The 20,484-nt window shown below is 37.2% G+C and overlaps 1 protein-coding gene across 6 annotated transcripts in view; it reads right to left on the reverse strand.

Annotated features, from left to right (window-relative positions):
* ERBB4 (erb-b2 receptor tyrosine kinase 4) overlaps positions 1–20,484 on the reverse strand; it is a 1,279,207-nt gene that overhangs the window by 230,241 nt on the left and 1,028,482 nt on the right. For all 6 annotated transcript variants that reach the window (XM_045164586.1, XM_045164583.1, XM_045164587.1 and 3 more), the window contains 3 exons: positions 17,449–17,581; positions 12,130–12,252; positions 8,333–8,431 (listed from right to left, as the gene is read on the reverse strand). In XM_045164586.1, coding sequence (XP_045020521.1) covers positions 8,333–8,431; positions 12,130–12,252; positions 17,449–17,581 — 355 coding nt within the window. The remainder of the gene's footprint in view (positions 1–8,332; positions 8,432–12,129; positions 12,253–17,448; positions 17,582–20,484) is intronic.

A 20,484-nucleotide genomic window follows, 5' to 3' on the forward strand; every position in this document is an offset into this window, starting at 1 on the left:
ATGAGAAAAATGCCCAACAATATGCAATTCAGGTTCTAAACTTTTTGGCAGAGAGGGGATATAAAGTCTCCTGTGCTAAGGCACAGATGGTCGAGACAAAAGTCACTTATCTGGGAGTTCAGATTATATATGGGTCCGGGAGGCTGTCCTCTGATCGAGTACAAGGAATCCTCCAGTTTTGTGAGCTTTCCTGGGGCTAACTGGGCATATTAGAATCTGGATATCCAACTATGGTCTAATTGCCCAGCCCTTATATGAAAGCTTGAAGGGATGGGATGATTCAATCCCACTGATGTGGGGAACTCCTCAAAAGAAGGCAGAGACTACACTAAAATAAGTCTTAACTCAAGCACCTGCCTTGAGGTTGCCAGACCCAGAAAAAGCATTCCAACTTTATGTCCATGAAAAAGAAGGAATAGCCTTGGGATTGTTAACTCCAAGGTTGGGACCTGAGCCCAGCCTGTAGCTTACTTATCCAAGAGACTTGACCCAACCACCCAAGGCTGGCCTCCCTGCCTTTGAAATCTTGCAACTGTCGTAATCCTGATAGAAGATGCTTTAAAACTCTCTTTTGGGGGCAAACTATTTTTACCAGCCACCAAGTGAAACAACTCCTAAATGGGAGAGGCCATTTATGGGTGTCTGATCAAAAAATCCTCAGATATCAAGCAGTGCTGATGGAAAATCTAGGCCTGACTATATCCCCTTGTGAGGTTCTTAATTCAGCTGCCCTCCTGCCTATCCCTGAGGGCTCTGTCCCCTTTCACTCTTGCCTAGAAACCTTGGACAACTGGACAAAATCGTGAGAGAAATTATCAGAAGATCCTCTGACAAATCCTGAGGAAATCTGGTACACTGATGGAAGCAGCTTTGTCTTGGATGTAAAAAGAAGAGCTGGATATGCAGTAGTCTACAATTTTGAGACCATAGAGGCTAAACCTTTGCCACCAGATACTTCAGTCCAATTAGCTGAGCTCATAGCCCTGACTTGAGCTTTAGAGCTGGGAAAAGGAAAAAGAGTGGCCATTTACACTGACTCCAAGTATGCCTTTCTGGTGCTACATGCACATGCTGCTATTTGGGAAAATAAGAGGCCACTTGACCACCCGAGGGTCCCCATTCAAATATGGTGATTAAATCCTTAGGCTCTTGGAGGCAGTTCATCTGCCTGCTGAGGTTTCAGTCTCCCACTATAAAGGACACCAAAAAGGGAGCACAGAAGTGGCATGAGGGAACCAAGTAGCTGATCAGGCAGCTAAGAGAGCAGCATTACAGAATAATGACATAATAGGAACCTTAGTTCCACAGACTAGTTTGCTAGAAACTCCTTCACATCTTGAAGGTGAGACCCTTAAAACTAAGAGTGATGGCTTTCAAGATCATATGGAGTGGTTCCAAAAGGAGGGACTCCTTTTTCTCCCATTGGGAACCTCCAATGGAAGTTGGTTAATTCCTTACATGCCACCACTCATCTGGGGAAAAGGCCCTCCAAAGATTACTAGAAAAGTCCTTCAGAGAAACAAGCCTCCAAATGACTATAAGGCAAGTGGTCTCCTCTTGTCCCACTTGCCAATTAAACACCCCGCAAAGAGCTTGAAGACCCCAGCTGGCCCAGCCCATCCAATGACATGGGACCTACCCAGGAGAAAGTGGCAGATAGACTTCACCCAGATACCAGTTTCTCAAGGGTATAAATACCTATTAGTCATTATAGATACATTCACAGGATGGATTGAAGGCTTTCCCACCTGCAGTGAGAAGGCTGAGTAGGTAGTAAAAAAACTGCTCCATGAAATCATTCCAAGATTTGGTCTACCCAGGTCATTACAAAATGACAATAGGAAATCATTTACTTCTAAGGTCACCCAAGGGGTCTTTAAAGCATTGGGCATTACTTATTATCTCCATCATGCCTGGAGGCCTCAGTCTTCAGGAAAAGTAGAAAGAGCCAACCAATTCTTAAAATCAGCAATAAAAAAGATAACCAAGGAGACCTCCCTGGGATGGAAGGAGGCTCTACAAATAGCTCCCCTCTGCACCTGTATTGCCCCTAAGGAACAGATTGGTCTTAGTCCTTCAGTTCAGTTCAGTTCAGTCACTCAGTTGTGTTCGACTCTGTGCAACCCCATGAATCGCAGCACACCAGGCCTCCCTGTCCATCACCATCACCGGGAGTTCACTCAGACTCACATCCATTGAGTCAGTGATGCCATCCAGTCATCTCATCCTCTATTATCCCCTTTTCCTCTTGCCTCCAATCCCTCCCAGCATCAGAGTCTTTTCCAATGAGTCAACTCTTCGCATGAGGTGGCCAAAGTACTGGAGTTTCAGCTTTAGCATCATTCCTTCCAAAGAACACCCAGGGCTGATCTCCTTTAGGATGGACGGGTTGAATCTCCTTGCAGTCCAAGGGACTCTCAAGAGTCTTCTCCAACACCACAGTTCAAAAGCATCATTTCTTTGGTGCTTTCTTCACAGTCCAACTCTCACATCCATACATGACCAGTGGAAAAACCATAGCCTTGACTAGACGAACCTTTGTTGGCAAAGTAATGTCTCTGCTTTTCAATATGCTATCTAGGTTGGTCATAACTTTTCTTCCAAGAAGTAAGTGTCTTTTAATTTCATGGCTGCAGTCACCATCTGCAGTGATTTTGGAGCCCCAAAAAATAAAGTCTGACACTGTTTCCACTGTTTCCCCATCTATTTGCCATGAAGTGATAGGACCAGATGCCATGATCTTAGTTTTCTGAATGTTGAGTTTTAAGCCAACTTTTTCACTCTCCTCTTTCACTCTCATCAAGAGGCTTTTTAGTTCCTCTTCACTTTCTGCCATAAGGGTGGTGTCATCTGCATATCTGAGGTTATTGATATTTCTCTTGGCAATCTTGATTCCAGCTTGTGCTTCTTCCAGTCCAGCGTTTCTCATGATGTACTCTGCATATGAGATGCTATATGGGAGACATTTTGTTTATGTCAACAACCTCTTCCTAGACCCAGAGGCTCAGACTCTCTGGTCATATACCATGGCCATTGGGCAATTCCAACAGGATGTCTGCTTGTGGGGTGTCAACCAGGACCAAAAGATTCTAAAGAGTCACCATTATATGCTCCAGGGATCCAAGTCCTAATTAAAGTCTGGAAAGATGGGTCCCCAAAGGCTCAACTCCAGCCCACATGGAAAGGCCCCTACCCTGTAATATTTTTTACTCCCTCAGCAGTCAAGGAACAAGCTGGAGAGTTCACGGGGTAGCTGCGGTCTCTTTGGGGGATCCTTCTCCTGGTGAGGGGAAATTTGGAGTTGGCTAATGTGCCTACTAATCCTTGTTATCACAAGGCTGTTATCAGCATCATATTGATGCTGCTTATGATTGCTCCATGTATTATTAACTGTCTAACCCATTTTGTCTCTGCCCAGGTCAACAAGCTACAACATGCAGTGCCAGTTCAACAAGGATGTATAAAACTATAGCCAACCAGGGAAAATGTCACTCACCCTTAGACGGATACTGCTATAAGGACTCTGAGGCTTGAGATTAGTAAGAGGGGGAGGCCCCATGCCCCTCACCATCCCAGTTCGGCAGAAAGTAGCCAGAGAAACCTTGATGACCCATTCCCAAAGAACTGGGCCTCCTATCTCTTAAGGGGAGCAGGTTAGGTAGTTATAATAGGAAAAAGGAGTCCAGAATGGCAGAGGCTAAAAGACAAAGAAGGGAAAAGCCTGCAAAAACAGAACAAAGGAAGGTCTGAGGACCTCAGGTGAAACAAACAGCCCTCTTGGCTAGCCCAATTTACATAGGACAGGCTCAGGGATGAGGAGACAAATGTATAAAAGGGGAAGACTAGAAGAATTGAAGCCTCTCTTCTCTTGACTTTTGGGTCCACCTGTCCTACTCCTCAAGGGTGTACTATCCTTTGTTTTTCCTAATAAAACTGAGATGTAACACTGATTCATCCCTCGCTTCAAATTTTTGCTGTGGTGAGATAGAACAGAGGAAATTACAAACTCCCCTGACACTTCATATTCATAAATCTATGTAGTTTCTTTACAAAAGAAACTTTATTTTCCTCCTATAAAATGATATAAAGCATAGGCACACATGCACACACTCACACACATATACCAATACATATCTACAGAACCAGATTTCAAAAGAGATATGTAGCATGGACGCATTTACTCTTGTTTGAAAGTTATCCTTGGAATGTTCTTCCATAGGGCTGTACTGACTTTCTCCTGCCTTCCTTTGCCCCGTGGCTTTCTGTTGCTATTGAAACTTGTTTTGCCACATTCAGCAGGTAGGGCATGCAGGAGAATAAACGTGTTTCTCTTCCAGTATCCCTCAATCAAAGACTGACAGCTGGAGTTCTTCCATCACCTCCCTTGAACTTTAAGGAAAGTAACTCTGAGGCATATGTCCTACATGAGCTGCCAGAATCTCTCCAATGGAAAGAAACTCCAGTCACTCATGATGGCAGTTGGTTTTACTGATTCCCCTTTCTCATTTCCATTTCTCCTTACTGATGAGTCCCTCACCTCCAAAATAAACTACTTTCACTCAAATCCTTGTCTCACGGTCAGCTTCTGCTTCTGGAACAACTCAAACTAAGACATATGCCAAAAATGACTTTTAACTTAATAAGTGTGGGAATATTTGCAATTTCAGCTCAATTCTTAGGTCCAAATTACAAACAATTTTGCTAATAAAGACCTTTTTATTGATATGTTATTTAAGCACTTACAATGTTCTACACACATGACAGATGAGCTAAAAACTTAGGTACGAAGAGTAGCTATGTGTTTGAATTAAAGTTATACCAGTCTACTTAAAATGCTTAATTCACCATTAATTTTGCCAATTCAGCTGTGTTTTCATCATTGTGAAGCTCTCCTAGTGATATGAAAGAAGTTGAGAAAATGCTTGCTATCTGTTGAAACTCTGCCAATAGCAGTCCATCAATCTGTTAATCTTCTAGCAACTATTCAGCAGGTAGGAAAAGTGCAGTCAAAATATTTTCCCTCATTTCTTTTTTTTTTTTCACTTTTAATAAGATCAGACTATTTAGAGTCTGTTGGTCACCAGATCCATCAACTATCTAGAAAAATGATTCCTTTCATGGCTCAATCAGAGCCTCATCTAAATTTCAGCAGAAATCTATGACTTCAAGCTGCCATCCCTACTTCTGTTTCCATGGGAATAGACTTCAGATGAGGGAAAAGAAAAAATGGATGGGGTTAGGAGCTTTCAAATAATCATTCAAAATCATGATGAGGTTTTCAGAGCTTCTTTCCTAGGTGATTATTCTGTAGCCTCTTAACCCCTTTTTGCCAGTCTGTTTCCATGGAAATATGACAAAAATGGCTATCCAAGTCTCCAGCAGAGATTATTAGCATTCTTGTGAATTTCAGCTTTGGCTGCAGTCTAGACTGAGTAAGATCTTTCTATACCAGTTTCACATATTAACCTACACTGTGTCTACACATTGTCATTTTTACTTTGAAAGTTCCTTTCACAAATTTATACTTATGATCAAGATCAAATTGATTGTGACATTGCTGAAAAAGTCTTCAGTTTTACATACTAATATATGAATCAACTGCAGAGAGTGTCAGAATTTTTAGAGTGCAGAAGGAAGAAAATTTAGTTACTGGATTCAACAGATGTTAGATAGGTGTTGGTAGATATGCAACAAAGATCATTTTTAAAATATTTAGCAATCGTTAAGACACAGCGCTGAAACTAAGCAGGACCCTGTGGGTCTCCTGGGCCTGGGAGCCTTTCTGCTCATCCTCCACAACCTTGCCTGAGTTCTAAAAGAGAGGTTCAAACAGTTGCTAATCAGAGAAGGGAGGGGATGCAGAGACAAGGGAGGAACAGCCCAGAAAAAATAGTGTAGCCTTGGGGCAGGGCCCTGTTTCCTCTCAAGAGATACACATAACAATATCTTTGAGCTCTTTACAGAACTAAATTCAGTCACTCAGTCCGTCTGATTCTTTGCAACCCAATGGACTGCAGCACACAATGCTTCCCTGTCCATCACCAACTCCTAGAGCTTGTTCAAACTCACGGCCATCGAGTCGGTGATGCCATCCAACTATCTCATCCTCTGTCGTCCCCTTCTCCTCCTGCATTCAATCTTTCCCAACATCAGGGACTTTTCCAATGAGTCAGTTTTTCGCATCAGGTGACCAAAGTACTGGAGCTTCAGCATCAGTCCTTCCAATGAATAGTCAGGACTGATTTCCTTTAGAATGGACTGGTTGGATCTCTTTGCAGTCCAAGGGACTCTCTTTGCAGTCCAAGGGACTCTCAACAGTTTTCTCCAACACCATAGTTCACAAAAGAACTAAAACCTCCAACAAATGGAAGAGTAGCATTCTTCATTCCAGATAAAAGGAACTCAAAACTTTCAAGAGAGCAACTGAGGCCCTATTAAAGGAATGCAGGCCCAGCATACACGCTAATTTTATCAGCAACTCCACCCTTAAACCACTGCTATAAAACTCCTCACTAAACCATCCAGGGTTGGGACAACTAATTTCAAGAGTGAAAACCTGCTTTGTTCCCCTGCCTTGCAAAGCAATAAGCTATTCTTTTCTACTTCACCCAAGCTCTGTCTTGGAGATTCGATTTTGCACTGATACAGGCAAGCAGGGGCTTTCTCAGGTGGTCCTAGTGGAAAAGAACCCACCTGCCAATACATGAGACTCAGGTTCAATCCCTGAGTCTGGACTATCTGCTGGAGAAAGCAATAGCAACCCACTCCAGTAATCTTACCTGGGAAACACCATGGATAGAGAAGCCTGGTGGGCTATAGTCCATGGAGTCATAAAAGAGTCGGACACAACTTAAGGACTAAGGTACAATAACACTTTGAGCTTTTGGCAATCAACAATAATAAATAGAGCTTTTGGCATCAGCATCAATCAAACAGAGCAACTGGTTGGTTTCACTAAAATTATCAGCCCTATTATACGAAAACCAATAAGTTATTAAAAGTAGACCTATATAAGATGCTTATAGCATTATACCCAAATAAATTGTCCAGCACCACAAAGTGAGCTCCTATAAAACTTAAAAAGAGCTTACAAGAGAAAAGGGTAGAAATGCACAGCAATTCATCTTTTTAAAAATCAGAGTGCATATACTTTCATATAAAGGTCATTTGAAAATCAAAATCATTCTTATTGCTGAAGACATTATGCTAAAGTTAGAGAAAGGATACATATGGTTCTTTGATAGTACCCCTGGCAAGATACCTTGTGTTGAATGTAAAAAAATAACAGCATGCTACATATCAAGTCTCATCTGTCGTACCCTCTGAAATTTGCTGAACAGTTCAATCTACAGTTTTTGCTAGGGGAAATCAAAGTTCTGATTGACCTTATAAAGTACACTTATTTTTCAGAACTCTCTTACTCTTCTATGAAAAAAGTGAAAGTCAGACTGGGGCCTGCCAGGCTGCTCTGTCCATGGGGATTCTCATGGAAAGAATACTGGAGTGGGTAGCTGTTGCCTTCAGGGGATCTTCCCAACTGAGGAATCGAACCTAAGCCTCTTTCATTACAGGCGGATTCTTTACAGTCTGAGCCACCAGGGAAGCCCAAGAGTACTAGAGTGGGTAGACTATCCCTTCTCCAGCAGATCTTTCTGACCCAGGAATGGAACCAGGATCTCCCACATTGCAGACAGATTCTTTACCAGTTGAGCTACCAGCGAGCTATTCTATAGTTGGAGCATTTTACCTATGAGGTCTTGTCTTCAGAGTTTGAATTGAAAAAACTAAGTTTCAATGAGCAATTATCTGAGTTACTAGGTTCCTAATTTAAATTTAATGGCAACTATCGAAACTCATCTTGATTGATGTTTTCAACTAAACAGATGATAACAACAATAAAATAAAACAGTCTGGTTAATTTTTCAAATCATCATCACTACTCTCAAATGCAGTTTGGCACAGTGCTTAAACACATTGAGAGCAGGATTTGGTCTGCAGGCCAAACCTGGCCTTCAGCTTGCTCGTGTAAATAAAGTTTTACTGGAACACAGTCATACTCATTCCTGTACTCTTTCTTTTAATTGTTTATGGCTCATAATCTACCAAAAGGAGAGAGCTGAGTAGTTGCCACAAAGATCACATTGCAGGAATAAGCTGTAATATTTATTCTCTGGTCTTTTAAGCAAAAGTTTTTTGATCCTTGCTCAAGTCTTTAGTTATAACATTATGCCATTACAAGAGAAGACAGTTTGAAGTTGGAGTCTTTTTATTTTTTAATTTTAAAAGTAGTCAATAATGGATAAAAACGTGATCACCTGGTGTCTGTACTTACATCCATAAATTCCACATTGGCTTTGGGACCAGTTGTTTCATTAAGAATCTTAATAGCCACAGGAATCTTCACTGTTTCTCCTTCAGGGACCCAAATACCCTTTGTGGGGAAAAAAATTTCACATTAAATCTATATTAACACAGATACAACATTTAGATCAGACACAAAATTTGATTTAACAGTTATGTGCTTTCATTACCAGAAAATGAATCATATATGTATTCTGCTTTCAAGGTGTTTACACTATTATAAAATTCATTTGTATATACAAAAAAAGCTTTAAACAGTTAAAAAAAAAGGAAAGGAAAAATCATTGAAATATATATAAAACAATATTTGACTTGGATGATATCATCAATTTATTATGACTTTGAGAAGGCTGTTCTGATTTTGAACTTCAATTGTCTTATTTGCAATTTAGAAGACCGGGCTATATAATGTTAATGATTCTTCTCAGCTTTAATATTATCTAATTATTCTGCAACTAAAAATACAATAAGATAAAAAAAGCACATTCTCATGCATCAAAATTCAGATTGATTTAAGAACTAATGTTCTAAGGTGACTTTTTAAGAATTGGTTTTAAAAGGCAAGTACTAAGGAGTATTGAACACATATTAATTTGTCTATATTATTTAATACTATGTATGTACCAAGGATTTTTATTATTTCTAAAGTAATATAAAATATTTACATTAGTCATTGCAAGTTTTCTTTTCCTATATAAATATAATATGAACAACATCTATGTATTGTGGGAAAGTATAAAATAGGTAGAGTTTGATTAAAGTATAATGTTATCTTAAATAACAGCATTTCTGGGTAAACAATTCCACCATTTAACTGAGGACAATGATCCTGATAACATAGGAATGCATGAAATATACAAGAACATTTTTTAAGTGCATCCTTCCAAAGGCACACAGAAGCAGATATGAGTCTACATGTAAAAAATATCTCAAATTTTAATTTATTAGCCTTGACATTAAAAACATCTTCTGAGGACAGTTTTAACATTAAAATGAAAGGAAGAGAACAGCTCCACTTCTTGATTTTCTTAATACTATTTGCTTGTAATTATAAAGATTTTTGAAACTTTTTCACATGGTACTTCTATGCTAAAATGTATATATGTTACCCAAAGTGGTAATAACATAAGAGAGGATAGAAACATAGGAATTATTAAAAAGTCAAAATAATGAAGAAAAAAAAGACTTAAAACCTTTAGAAGTGAATTTAATAGTGAATAGGGAAATCCATCTGTCAAATGCAAAATAATAGGCCAAGCTTCCTATGGTACAATTAAAAAAAAATTATTAATGTAGAAATAGAGGGGAAAAGCCCAAGGCTTGATTTCTTGTTGATGGTACTAAAGTGGAGAACAGGCTTACCATTACTCAATAAAGTAACCTGAGAAGCGGTTACCTTATAAAGATACATAATCAATATGAAAATATATCTAAAGTATGCTTTCAAAATAAGAAAATAAATTCACTATAAATTAATTTTCACTGCTTTCAAAATAAGTATAGCCATATAGTCATTATTTTCTAGGCCCCATGGGATCAAAATTCAACTATGTTGATACCTACGATATTGGTTCAAATAGTTTATGTTTAAGCACAGCATTACTCCAAGCAGATGGAAAAATTAACTGGTAATTGGCTAGGCAAATTTGCATTTCTGTGGTCAAGAATAATTCTTTATCGTTTAAGATAGCATGTCCTCGTAAGAACTAATAATTTTAATTAAAACTTAAGGTCAACCATATACACTGTAGGAATAAAATTTAAACATACTTATGGAACTTTCAAAAAGCTTTTAATAGGAGTAATTTCAATAAGTGTACACCACTCTTGGACAATGGGCAAATAAGTGATGCTAATAAAACATTATTAAATGTCTAAATAATTAATATTTTTCCCTGCTGAGGTTACTAGACAACATTTGGTCTTGAGTTATACAGTATTCATGATTTACAATAAAATTCAATTTCCAGACCATATCATCTTTAAAAACATAAAGGTGATTATATGCCAGGTACATTTCAAGATTGAGTTACTTTTAAAATGGAAGTCCATATTTTTCTAACATGATATAATTAAGAGAAACAGATAAGATAGTTTGTGTCTCTGAACATACAAAGATTTTGAAGACCAGAAAGTACTAAGTCAGCTAATAATTTTAAATTTAACTGAACAAAATATGCAGAACAGGAGATTTAGAAACATCTGCATTTGACCATAGAATTAAAATTTTATTTTAGAGATGAGATTATTTTTGGTAAACTCAGGAGAGAAAATTAAGGTTTATATTCCAATCATTAATAACTTCCAGCAAATAATTCTGCTTTTAATATAAAAAACAACATTTTAAGATACAAAATTCTTAAGATCTGACCTATTTTAGCTGATAATATTCTTTAAAATGTAAGCTTGCATATCACTTTAAGAAATTTGTCAAAGCAAATTTTGGTAATTGAAGTAATGGACATTACAAAAAGGATTTAGTACTATCCCAACAGAGTCTCTTATTCTTGTTATTTACAATTAAAAATAAATTTTACCACAATTAACCTTGAGCTTGGCCTTTGAATTGGTTTTGTAATTAAGTTAAATAAGTAAACATACAAATGCCTTCATTTGAACTCTCCTTTCCAGAAATATCTCTCTTATTTAAAACCCATGATGTTACCGTCTCCTTCTATCTAACCTGAACTTTACAAAGTCACTTTTTTAGTTTGCATGTAATGGTGAAGACATTAAAACTGGAAATTATCTGTTAAATTATAAATGTTATAAGGTAGGCAAAAAAGTGCTTTAGAAACTAGTTTTACTAACACATCAGTGTATTTCTGTGTGTTCTGAAGAGATGGGCTAGTAGAGTCCTGATGGATAGGTCTTTGGATTGTTGATTTAAAAAAACGCACGTGCGAAGTGCAACTTAAGTTTTATTTGGGGCAAAATGAGGACTGAGGCCCAGGATACAGCACCTCAAATAGCTCTAACAAACTGCTCCAAAGAGGGGGAAGGTCAGTATTTATGTGATTTTGGTGGAGAGAGAATACATGCAATTGAGCACGTTTCCAGATCTGCTAGTCTCATGAAGCCTTTTGCTAGTCATGAGTAACATCATCACTCTGAAGCATTTTAGTACTTTTCTACATATGAGGAGATGTAAGAATTGGGTTCATAAAATCGGCTCCTGAAAATACCTACCTGAAGACCTGTTCTGCCAGTTTTTCCCTGAGCACAGAATGCCTCATTTCTGTTCTCCACCCTAAACTCCTTTCAGGGGATGCTGAAAATCAGCAGCACATGATTTAATGTTTGTAGAGGTAAATATCAAGTGTCCATGGCAAGTGCCAATTTGTAGTTGACAGGATCAAAGAATAGAAGAGAAGAGCAAAGAAAGAAGAGCACATTGCCTAAGTCTGTCTGGGATATCTCCCTGTGTAGGGGCAAAGGTAAATGGGTTGGATCTGGGTATTCTGAAATAAGGACAAATTTGCCAAAGGCAGTTGATATCAAAAGGAGCTCAGAAGAGACTGAGAGAAAGAACCACATTTTGGCTTTGCATCAGTGTCTCCTGCTTTTTCATGACTGTCTCAAACCCAGCTTGGTCAATAAAAATTAATGAATTCATTTGTGTAGCAACTTCTCAATACTATAAAGATTCTTCTCGCAGAATATTAAAAAGGAAATTAGGTTGGCTAGAACAATAACTCTGGCTATTATTTAAAACAAGTATGAAGCAAAACTGAAACTAACTGATGGTATGCGTTATTTTTTACTTACTTTATAGACAGTTCCAAAAGCACCTGAGCCAAGTACTTTCACTCTTTTGAGCTCAGTTTCTTTCAAAATACGAAGTTGAGCTTGATTGGGCGCTGTGCCACTGGGAGTTAAGGGTTCTACCAGCTACAAAGCAAAAGAAAAACAAAAAATACAGGTTATACAACTTTCAATCCAATAAACAGTGTTCCTCTCTCTTTCTGTCTGGTTCACTTTCTCACACATAAAAAACACACACAAAACCTATTTTATATCAACAAACCATATGTATATAAAATGTATCACTGAGCATTCCTCTAACCCTACTCTTTCTCTTTTGATGATCTTCACCTGGGTGAACACAAGTAACAAGTATGTACCTTGAGGTCTACTGGTCTAAGCGATGTTTTTTTCCCCATTTTTCATAGAGATCTAGAGACTAATATGGAGAAGGCGATAGCACCCCACTCCAGTATTCTTGCCTGGAAAATCCCATGGACGGAGGAGCCTGGTGGGCTGTAGTCCATGGGGTCGTGAAGAGTCGGACACGACTGAGCGACTTCCCTTTCACTTTTCACTTTCATGCATTGGAGAAGGAAATGGCAACCCACTCCAGTGTTCTTGCCTGGAGAATCCCAGGGACGGGAGAGCCTGGTGGGCTGCCGTCTATGGGGTCGCACAGAGTCGGACACAACTGAAGCGACTTAGCAGCAGCAGCAGAGACTAATAAGGGGCTTTTAATTCTACTTCATGTTCCTTCTTTTGGACAACTTGAGCTAAGGTTCAGAGATTTTACTTATTCAACTGTACTCTATCAAAGTTTTGTTTTGTTTTGTTTTTCATTTCAGGAAATTTAATACAAAAATAAAATTTTAATTAAAAAAGCTACCTTTTTTTTTTTTTTTTTTTTTTAAGCATTTACTATCTTTACCAAGGAAGTCAGGGTAGATACAGAAAAAAAGAAAAAACAAGCTAGCACAATGTCAATAAACAAACACAGTGTTTCTAAATTTTTCATGTACGTGTAAATTACTGGAGGGTTTTGTTAAAATGCAGATTTTGGTTCAGTAGGTATGGATTTGGGGCTGAAATCTTCATTTTTATAGAACTCTAGAAGATGCCTCTTTATGATGTTGCTCCTTGAACACATTTTAAGCAACAAGGCCCTAGAATACCTTCCAGGTTAAAAATTCTAAAATTCTATGAATTGATTCTAGATCATAAATGAATGCTATGGAATGAAAAGGAATAAAATAAAAAAGGGGGAATGAGGTTTGCTTTTTTGGCTTCCTAAAAGGAGGTAGACTTTAAAACTAGTCTTGAGATAATAAACATGGATGGACATGGGGGAGGACACTGTCACCAGGAACAGTTTAGACACAGCCTCAAGAAGAAGGAAGACGGCATGGAAGAGACTAACGCACAGAGAGGGACAGGTCTGAAGGCTGAGATTATGGTGGGTGATGCCAGATCTGGAAGGGGGCTGGTTATGGCCCAAAGGGGTAAAATTAGGCTGATGATTTTAGATGTCATGGTTTAGATGCCATTGCCAGAGAGAACGGGTAAGCAGGAGAAATGTATGTAAATGTGTGCCAATTTCTTATGTGAAGAACAACAACAATAACAAAAATGTAGACAAAAGAGAGACTCCAGATACCAAATAGTCTATACTGAATGTTAAAATTTTAGAAATTTATCTATGCTTGAGGGAAAAAGCAAGTAAGACAAATAAGAGTTTCTTCTTTTTTCTTTTTTTTAAAGTTAATAAAGGAACTAAACTTTACAAATAGCTTGTTCTTTCTCAGCATAAGGAAATAATTAAGGGCTACTCCTACTCACATTGTCTTGAAAACCACCACACTATTTCAAAATGTCTGTTTACAAGGCTAACTGCAGTGTGGTCCTCCAACTTGGTTATTATTATAATGCTCCTGTGAACATCACAGTCTACTTAATTAGCTGAACAGGATCATGAATATAAGTAACGGTTAGGAATAGTTAGCAAGAATTTGGGAAAAATGATAAAAAATATCAATAAAATTAGGCTTTTTTAATAGTTTGACAATACACTGCTATTTCATTTTCAAATTTAAATTGTAATAATGCATATAACTGCATTCAAGTCACATAAATCTCAGAAAGAATGACACAAGTCTTTATTAAACCTGAAAACAAAATTTCCTGCAGAGGATCCTCTTCATTTGAATCCTGCTGTGCAGAATTTGTTTGGTAGATTTTGATATATATACTTTGTGTGTAATAAGAAACTTTTATAAATTATTTCTTAAATCACATTTAAAAGTCATACAAAAATCATATGTAAATTTGGGAACTGGATTTCTTTTGCACTTTGGGTTAGATACACTTAACATATATATGTGTGTGTGTGTCTGTGTGTGTGTGTACTCTATATATAGACATAGGCCTCCCAGGTTGCCCTAGTGGTAAAGAACCTGTCTGCCATTACAGAAGACATAAGAGATGTGGGTTTGATTCCTTGGGTTGGGAAGATCTCCTGGAGGAGGGCATGGCAACCCATTCCAGTGTTCCTGCCTAGAGAGTCCCATGGACAGAGAAGCCTGGCAGGCTACAATCCATAGGGTCGCAAAGAGTCTGACACAACTGAAGCGACTTATCACATAGCATATATAGACCTATACTATGCAATAATTTCATATTTTGAAAACATCATAATTCTACCTGATACATTTGGTCCTCTGCAATTTTCTTAAGTATCATTCAATATTTTTTTTACAAACACATTTTCCCCCAGGAATTTGAACATTATATCATTAAAAGAAGCATAGTTTTATTTTGTGATGCAGTATGATAAAGTTTAAATCTGTGGGTTTTTATACCATTTCTGCCACTCATAAGCTTAGAATGCAACTTACCCTTCCTGGCCCTTCATTTCACATCTGTAAAGTTGGTGTAGCAATAATTACCTTAGAAGATTGTTAAAGGATAAAACAGTATATAGCATAGATGAAAAATTTGGGAACATTATCTGCCATAATATAGGCAACAAATCTGTCACTTCAAGGGATAGGATTGTCTTTCATTAATATATTTTTAAATTACAGCATCTACAAAACCATTAAGCTTATCTGCATTTCAATAAAAGTATGTTAAAAAAAAAGATTTCTTACTTTTATGTATGCAACAGAAAAATAGACACTGTGGGGGAAAATGATTTGGGGAAAGTGTATCAGTTTTAAAAACCTTCCAACTGCACATCAAATTTTAACGACTTTCACCTCTGAGGCAAGATTTCTTGCTTCAGTAATTGAGAATTTAAGTTGATCCTCTTAAGAATTCCTCTTCTGTTTAGATGGTAGAAAATCATAGTTATTTACTTTTACTGAGAGAAATATGGGAATTCAACAATAATCTAATTTTGCCCTAAGTGATAACTTTCTATTTAAAAAAAAATAGAATATACTTACAAAACCAATTAGTGTGCATTTATTTAGTAATGAAATGCCAATTTGATGGGCATTCATAGAAAGCATCGTATTAATAAAATAAGACAAACAACTCTTTCATAGTAATGAGCCTTTCCTACACAAGGTTAAGAGACAGAATTTGTCTTCTATTTATTCAAGAACCTAAATATCCACTGCTATACCAAACCTTCCATTCTTATTCAACTCTAGTTTATTTACTCCACTTTTCAAGATTCTCTCAGTGACTGCTCCAAACCGGCCATATGAGAGAATTCTGCCTGCCAAACTTATTCATGTTCACATGTACAAAGCTGAAAGTGATCAAGTGGGGTATACTGCATCATCCAGCTTAAGTAGAAATTGTTACTATGTTCACTCTGTGTCTATGCTGCTGCTGCTGCTAAGTCGCTTCAGTCGTGTCCGACTCTGTGCGACCCCAGAGACGGCAGCCCACCAGGCTCCCCCTCCCTGGGATTCTCCAGGCAAGAACACTGGAGTGGGTTGCCATTTCCTTCTCCAATGCATGAAAGTGAAAAGTGAAAGGGAAGTCGCTCAGTCGGGTCCGACTCTTAGCGACCCCATGGACTGCAGCCTACAAGGCTCCTCCATCCATGGGATTTTCCAGGCAAGAGTACTGCAGTGGGGTGCCATTGCCTTCTCCTGACTACTTAATGCTTGAATGAGTCTATTGATAAGACAGCCCATTCTAATCTCAGATAACTTTCATCATTAGAAAGTATTTCCTTACATGTAGCTCTATAGTAGCTTTCTGAAATGGTCACATATTTCTTCTATCTAGATTCAACTTCTAGGGGGAAAGAGCTAAAATTTAATTCATTATCAATGTGAGAAACTTATGAATGAACAAATATTCCCATTCCTGTCAGTGTTAAGAGGAAGTCAGACTGTTACACTGACAGAAAGCAATCGCAGAGAAGGCTGTCTCAGTACAGATTTGCTCTTAATTGTTCAGACAGGCATGGGTATGTGTATTGGGAGACAGAGGTAGGATTTAAGTTGAGAAAGCTATGGTAACACACATTCTTCTGCAATTGCTTTCCCTCTGATAGCCTGTATGCTGAAAATGATCATCTTGCATGCCAGAAAATTCAGTGTGGTAATGGAAAAGAAATTATAATATTTATGTGTAATTTACATATTCACAATAACTAACATGCACAATATTAAATGCACAGTGTGGGAAGGTCTAAGCTTTATCCTGAAGCTTGTCTTTTCACTGATGCTATGAGATTGGTGGCTACCCACTGAATGACCCTTAATTAAAGCATAAATTGTTTGCCGATCTGGCTTTATTTTAGCCAAAATAATCCTATCTCTTGCTAACATTTTTCTCATTCTGTTACGAAGATATCTTCTTACTCAGACATTTTCTAGATCTCCTACTTTGATATACTAGAGTTTATTAATGGACCCCTGGCCCCCAAAGAAACAGATCTATCTTTTCCCAATATGATAATTTCCTTGACTCTTGCTATTTGCCCTCTTCAAGTCATGAGCCTGCCTTGACTACATTTATTATACACTCTGATTTTTCATCAACTTTGTATAATAGAAAGTAGAAAATATTAGTCGCTCAGTTGTGTCCGACTCTTTGTGACCCCATCATCTGTCCATGGAATTCTCCAGGCAAGAATACTGGAATGGGTTGCCATTCCCTTCTCCAGGGGATCTTCCAGACCTAGGAACTGAACCCGGGTCTCCTGCATTGCAGGCAGATTCTTTACACTCTAAGCTAGCAAAGCATACTATAAAAATGTAAATCCTCAGCAGAAATCCGAATAGAATTTTCATTTGGATTAAAAACTGAGTATCATAAAAACCTTTTAACTCTAATGAAAGTCCTTAAACACATGAACAGAAGAAATGAACATCTCACCTCTGTTTCCAAGAATCTTCTTAAGGCTCTTTTCTTTTTGATGCTCTTCCTTCGAGCATAAACTGCAAATGTTAGGCCCACAATGACCAGGATGAAGAGCCCACCAATGACTCCAGCTGCAATTAGAGGAGTCCTGCCAACCAGAATGGAAAAGAGAATAATAACAGTAAGAGAGAAAAGACAGAAAAAGAGGAAAGGATGGTTGTTTACCCACATATCACAAGTCTAATCAGTTAGAAGAAACACAAACAAAAACGCATTACCTTTTCTCATGGTAAAAACTGCAGTGTTTTTTTTTTTTTTTTTTTTTTTGCTTTGTTTTTTAATAGTAAACCATGCACAGACAACTAATCTTTGGAGATGAGCAGCCACAACATGCCATTTGATGAAACATGTAAAATTTGATAACAAAATGAAGAACATATGCCAAATTTTTGATACAGGATCACGTTAAATTGTTTTAATTTTACTTTTATCTATAAAGAAGAAAAATGCACTTAAATAGTATGGTTGTGATATATGCTATTATTTTCAACATTTTCTCTAAAGCAGGCTTTCTCAACAGTGGCACTATTGACATTCAGGGCTGGATACCTGTCCATTCTGGGTACTGTCTTACACATTTTAGGATGTTTAGCAGCAATCTCATCCTCCATCCACTAGATGCCAGCAACACTCACCCTCTCTCCCCAGTCATGACGTTGTCTCCAGACATTGCCAAATGTGTGTCAAAATCACTGCCAATTGAGAACCACTGTTTTAAACCAAGAATGAGTGGTTTGAGGACATATGAACCCCATGCCTCTGGCATACAAAGATACCAACAGAGAGATGCATTGACAAAGTGCTATTTCAAACTCTGTCAAGGGCAATTCTGTTGGGAAAAGGGGCAGGAGAAAGATGAAGAATTGGGTCAGACAGGTTTTCAGAGTTGTGATGACTGGAGTAAGCATTATTATCAAAAGCATGACTAAGCATCATATACCCATGAAAGAAGTCTATACATTAAGTACTGAATAAAAATACGTAAATAGCATTAAAATAGGAAGATATTGACCAGAGATTTTTATTCTTAAAATGTTTCTCTAATATATTGCTTACTAAGATATGCTTTTGAAACTGATCACTTTTTGTTTTCTAAGATTAAATTTTTTGCTTACTTGAAAAGTAATGTTTATGGTCTTAACTTCTTGTCCTAGAATAGATTAGTATCTATGAGCTTCCTGTGGTCAGTCTTGAAATACATTAATTTCATATGTCATATGAAACAGTTCAGAGTAAAACACATATTGACTATGAAGTCATGATAGATATCAAAACTAAAAAAGACTTCCCTGAATGCTCATGTTCTCTATGGTAAAGTGTTTTATGTTTTATATTACTATTTGTAGAAGAACCTACTTTATACAGCTACACTCTTAGAAAAACAAAAATATTACTTGTTCCTGTAAGATAAAGTTTTGCTCAAAGATCAGAAATAATGAAAGTGGATGATCCAAAGTAAAATATTTAAATTTTAAAGAGCTGTTGGAAAAAAAAAAATTCTGTCTAACTTCTTCTATAAATGAAGTCATGTCTTTTAAACATTATAACTGTTATATTATTGTCATATAAAACTGCAAAGAAACCTTAAAAAGTGGTTCATCCTAAAGGTTGTTGCCTGGCAGTTGAAAGTCCTTCAGCACATTGAAATGTTGCTATAATTCAACCAGATTTTCCTAAATGGAATTTTCTAAAGATATAAAAATGTGTGCTGAGAAAATTACACTACAGTATGGAAACAAACTCATCATTATAATGCCTTTTGGTATGTGTAAGATCACATTTTTGGTATTCCAGTTAAATATGCATTTCAGAAAACATTTTAAGTCTTCAACTCAAGGCATATTTTTCAGCTCAAGTGCCTAATACATCTCTGAAAAGTCACTACTATAAAAAGAGTTACATTTTTGTTTCCTTAGCCCAGTGTTTTATTGTAAAGGATTTATGCATGATTGAGAATAGCTCCCAGCATTTTCTTAGCTGTAGGTTTGAACTAAACTCGAATCTTCCTCTACTTATCCATTTTGCAAAAGAATAAGTGGTATGCATTTATGAAAGCATTTGTCAATGTTACTTTAAATTAAAAGAAAATTCTCTATTTTTTTGTTTGTCTTTCATTTTAAAAGTGATCATTTCCAACAGAACAAGATTCCTGACTCTATTTTTTTCATCTAATTCAAATGAATATCAGTTATCATATCATTTCTACTTAGTCCTGGCAATGAAAATAAACATTTAAAAACTCAACAGACAGTAATTTCTATGACTTTCTAGTTAGCTTTTACTTTTGTTATCTTCCTTCAGCAGTTCCTTGGTTGATTTGCATTCCTCGAGTTTTCCTCTTTTACTACTTTGCAGGAATGGGAGTGTTACAAACAATCCAAAGAAGCAAAGAACTAGAGTTTCTGTACCTAAAATTCATACATAAATTCTTGTTGGATGTTTAAAGAGGCCTACTTCTTCTTAGTTCAGCACAAGTTACTCTTGGAAAAGAAAAAAAAAATTAACCACAAGGAAGCAATTAAGTTGAAAAGCAACAATGTTCTATAAGAAAACTTGCTTGTATTTTTAATAAGTGAATATCATGATAAAAGGTACTGATTTTGATTAACAAGATTTAATATTCATAAAAAAATTGACGTGAAATGTAACCCTGGCCTGGACTCTAGTTTTGACAAGCCAGCTGTACAGAAATTTTTTCGATAACTTGAGAAATTAGAATATGGATTTGATAGTAGATGAAATAGAATATACTGGCATGTAAAGATGTAGACCAGAAATCAAAAAGACTGAGTTAAAACACAGTAGGCACTAAATCAGAAAAAAATTCTTACACACATATACATGCTGCTGCTGCTAAGTCGCTTCAGTTGCGTCCGACTCTATGCGACCCCATAGACGGCAGCCCACCAGGCTCCCCCGTCCCTGGGATTCTCCACGCAAGAACATATATGTGTGCAAAAAAAAAAAAAGATCTGGAAAAATGTACAATAA

The sequence above is a fragment of the Bubalus bubalis genome, chromosome 2 (genome assembly GCF_019923935.1).
Source record: "Bubalus bubalis isolate 160015118507 breed Murrah chromosome 2, NDDB_SH_1, whole genome shotgun sequence".
NCBI classification, from domain to species: Eukaryota; Metazoa; Chordata; class Mammalia; order Artiodactyla; family Bovidae; genus Bubalus; species Bubalus bubalis.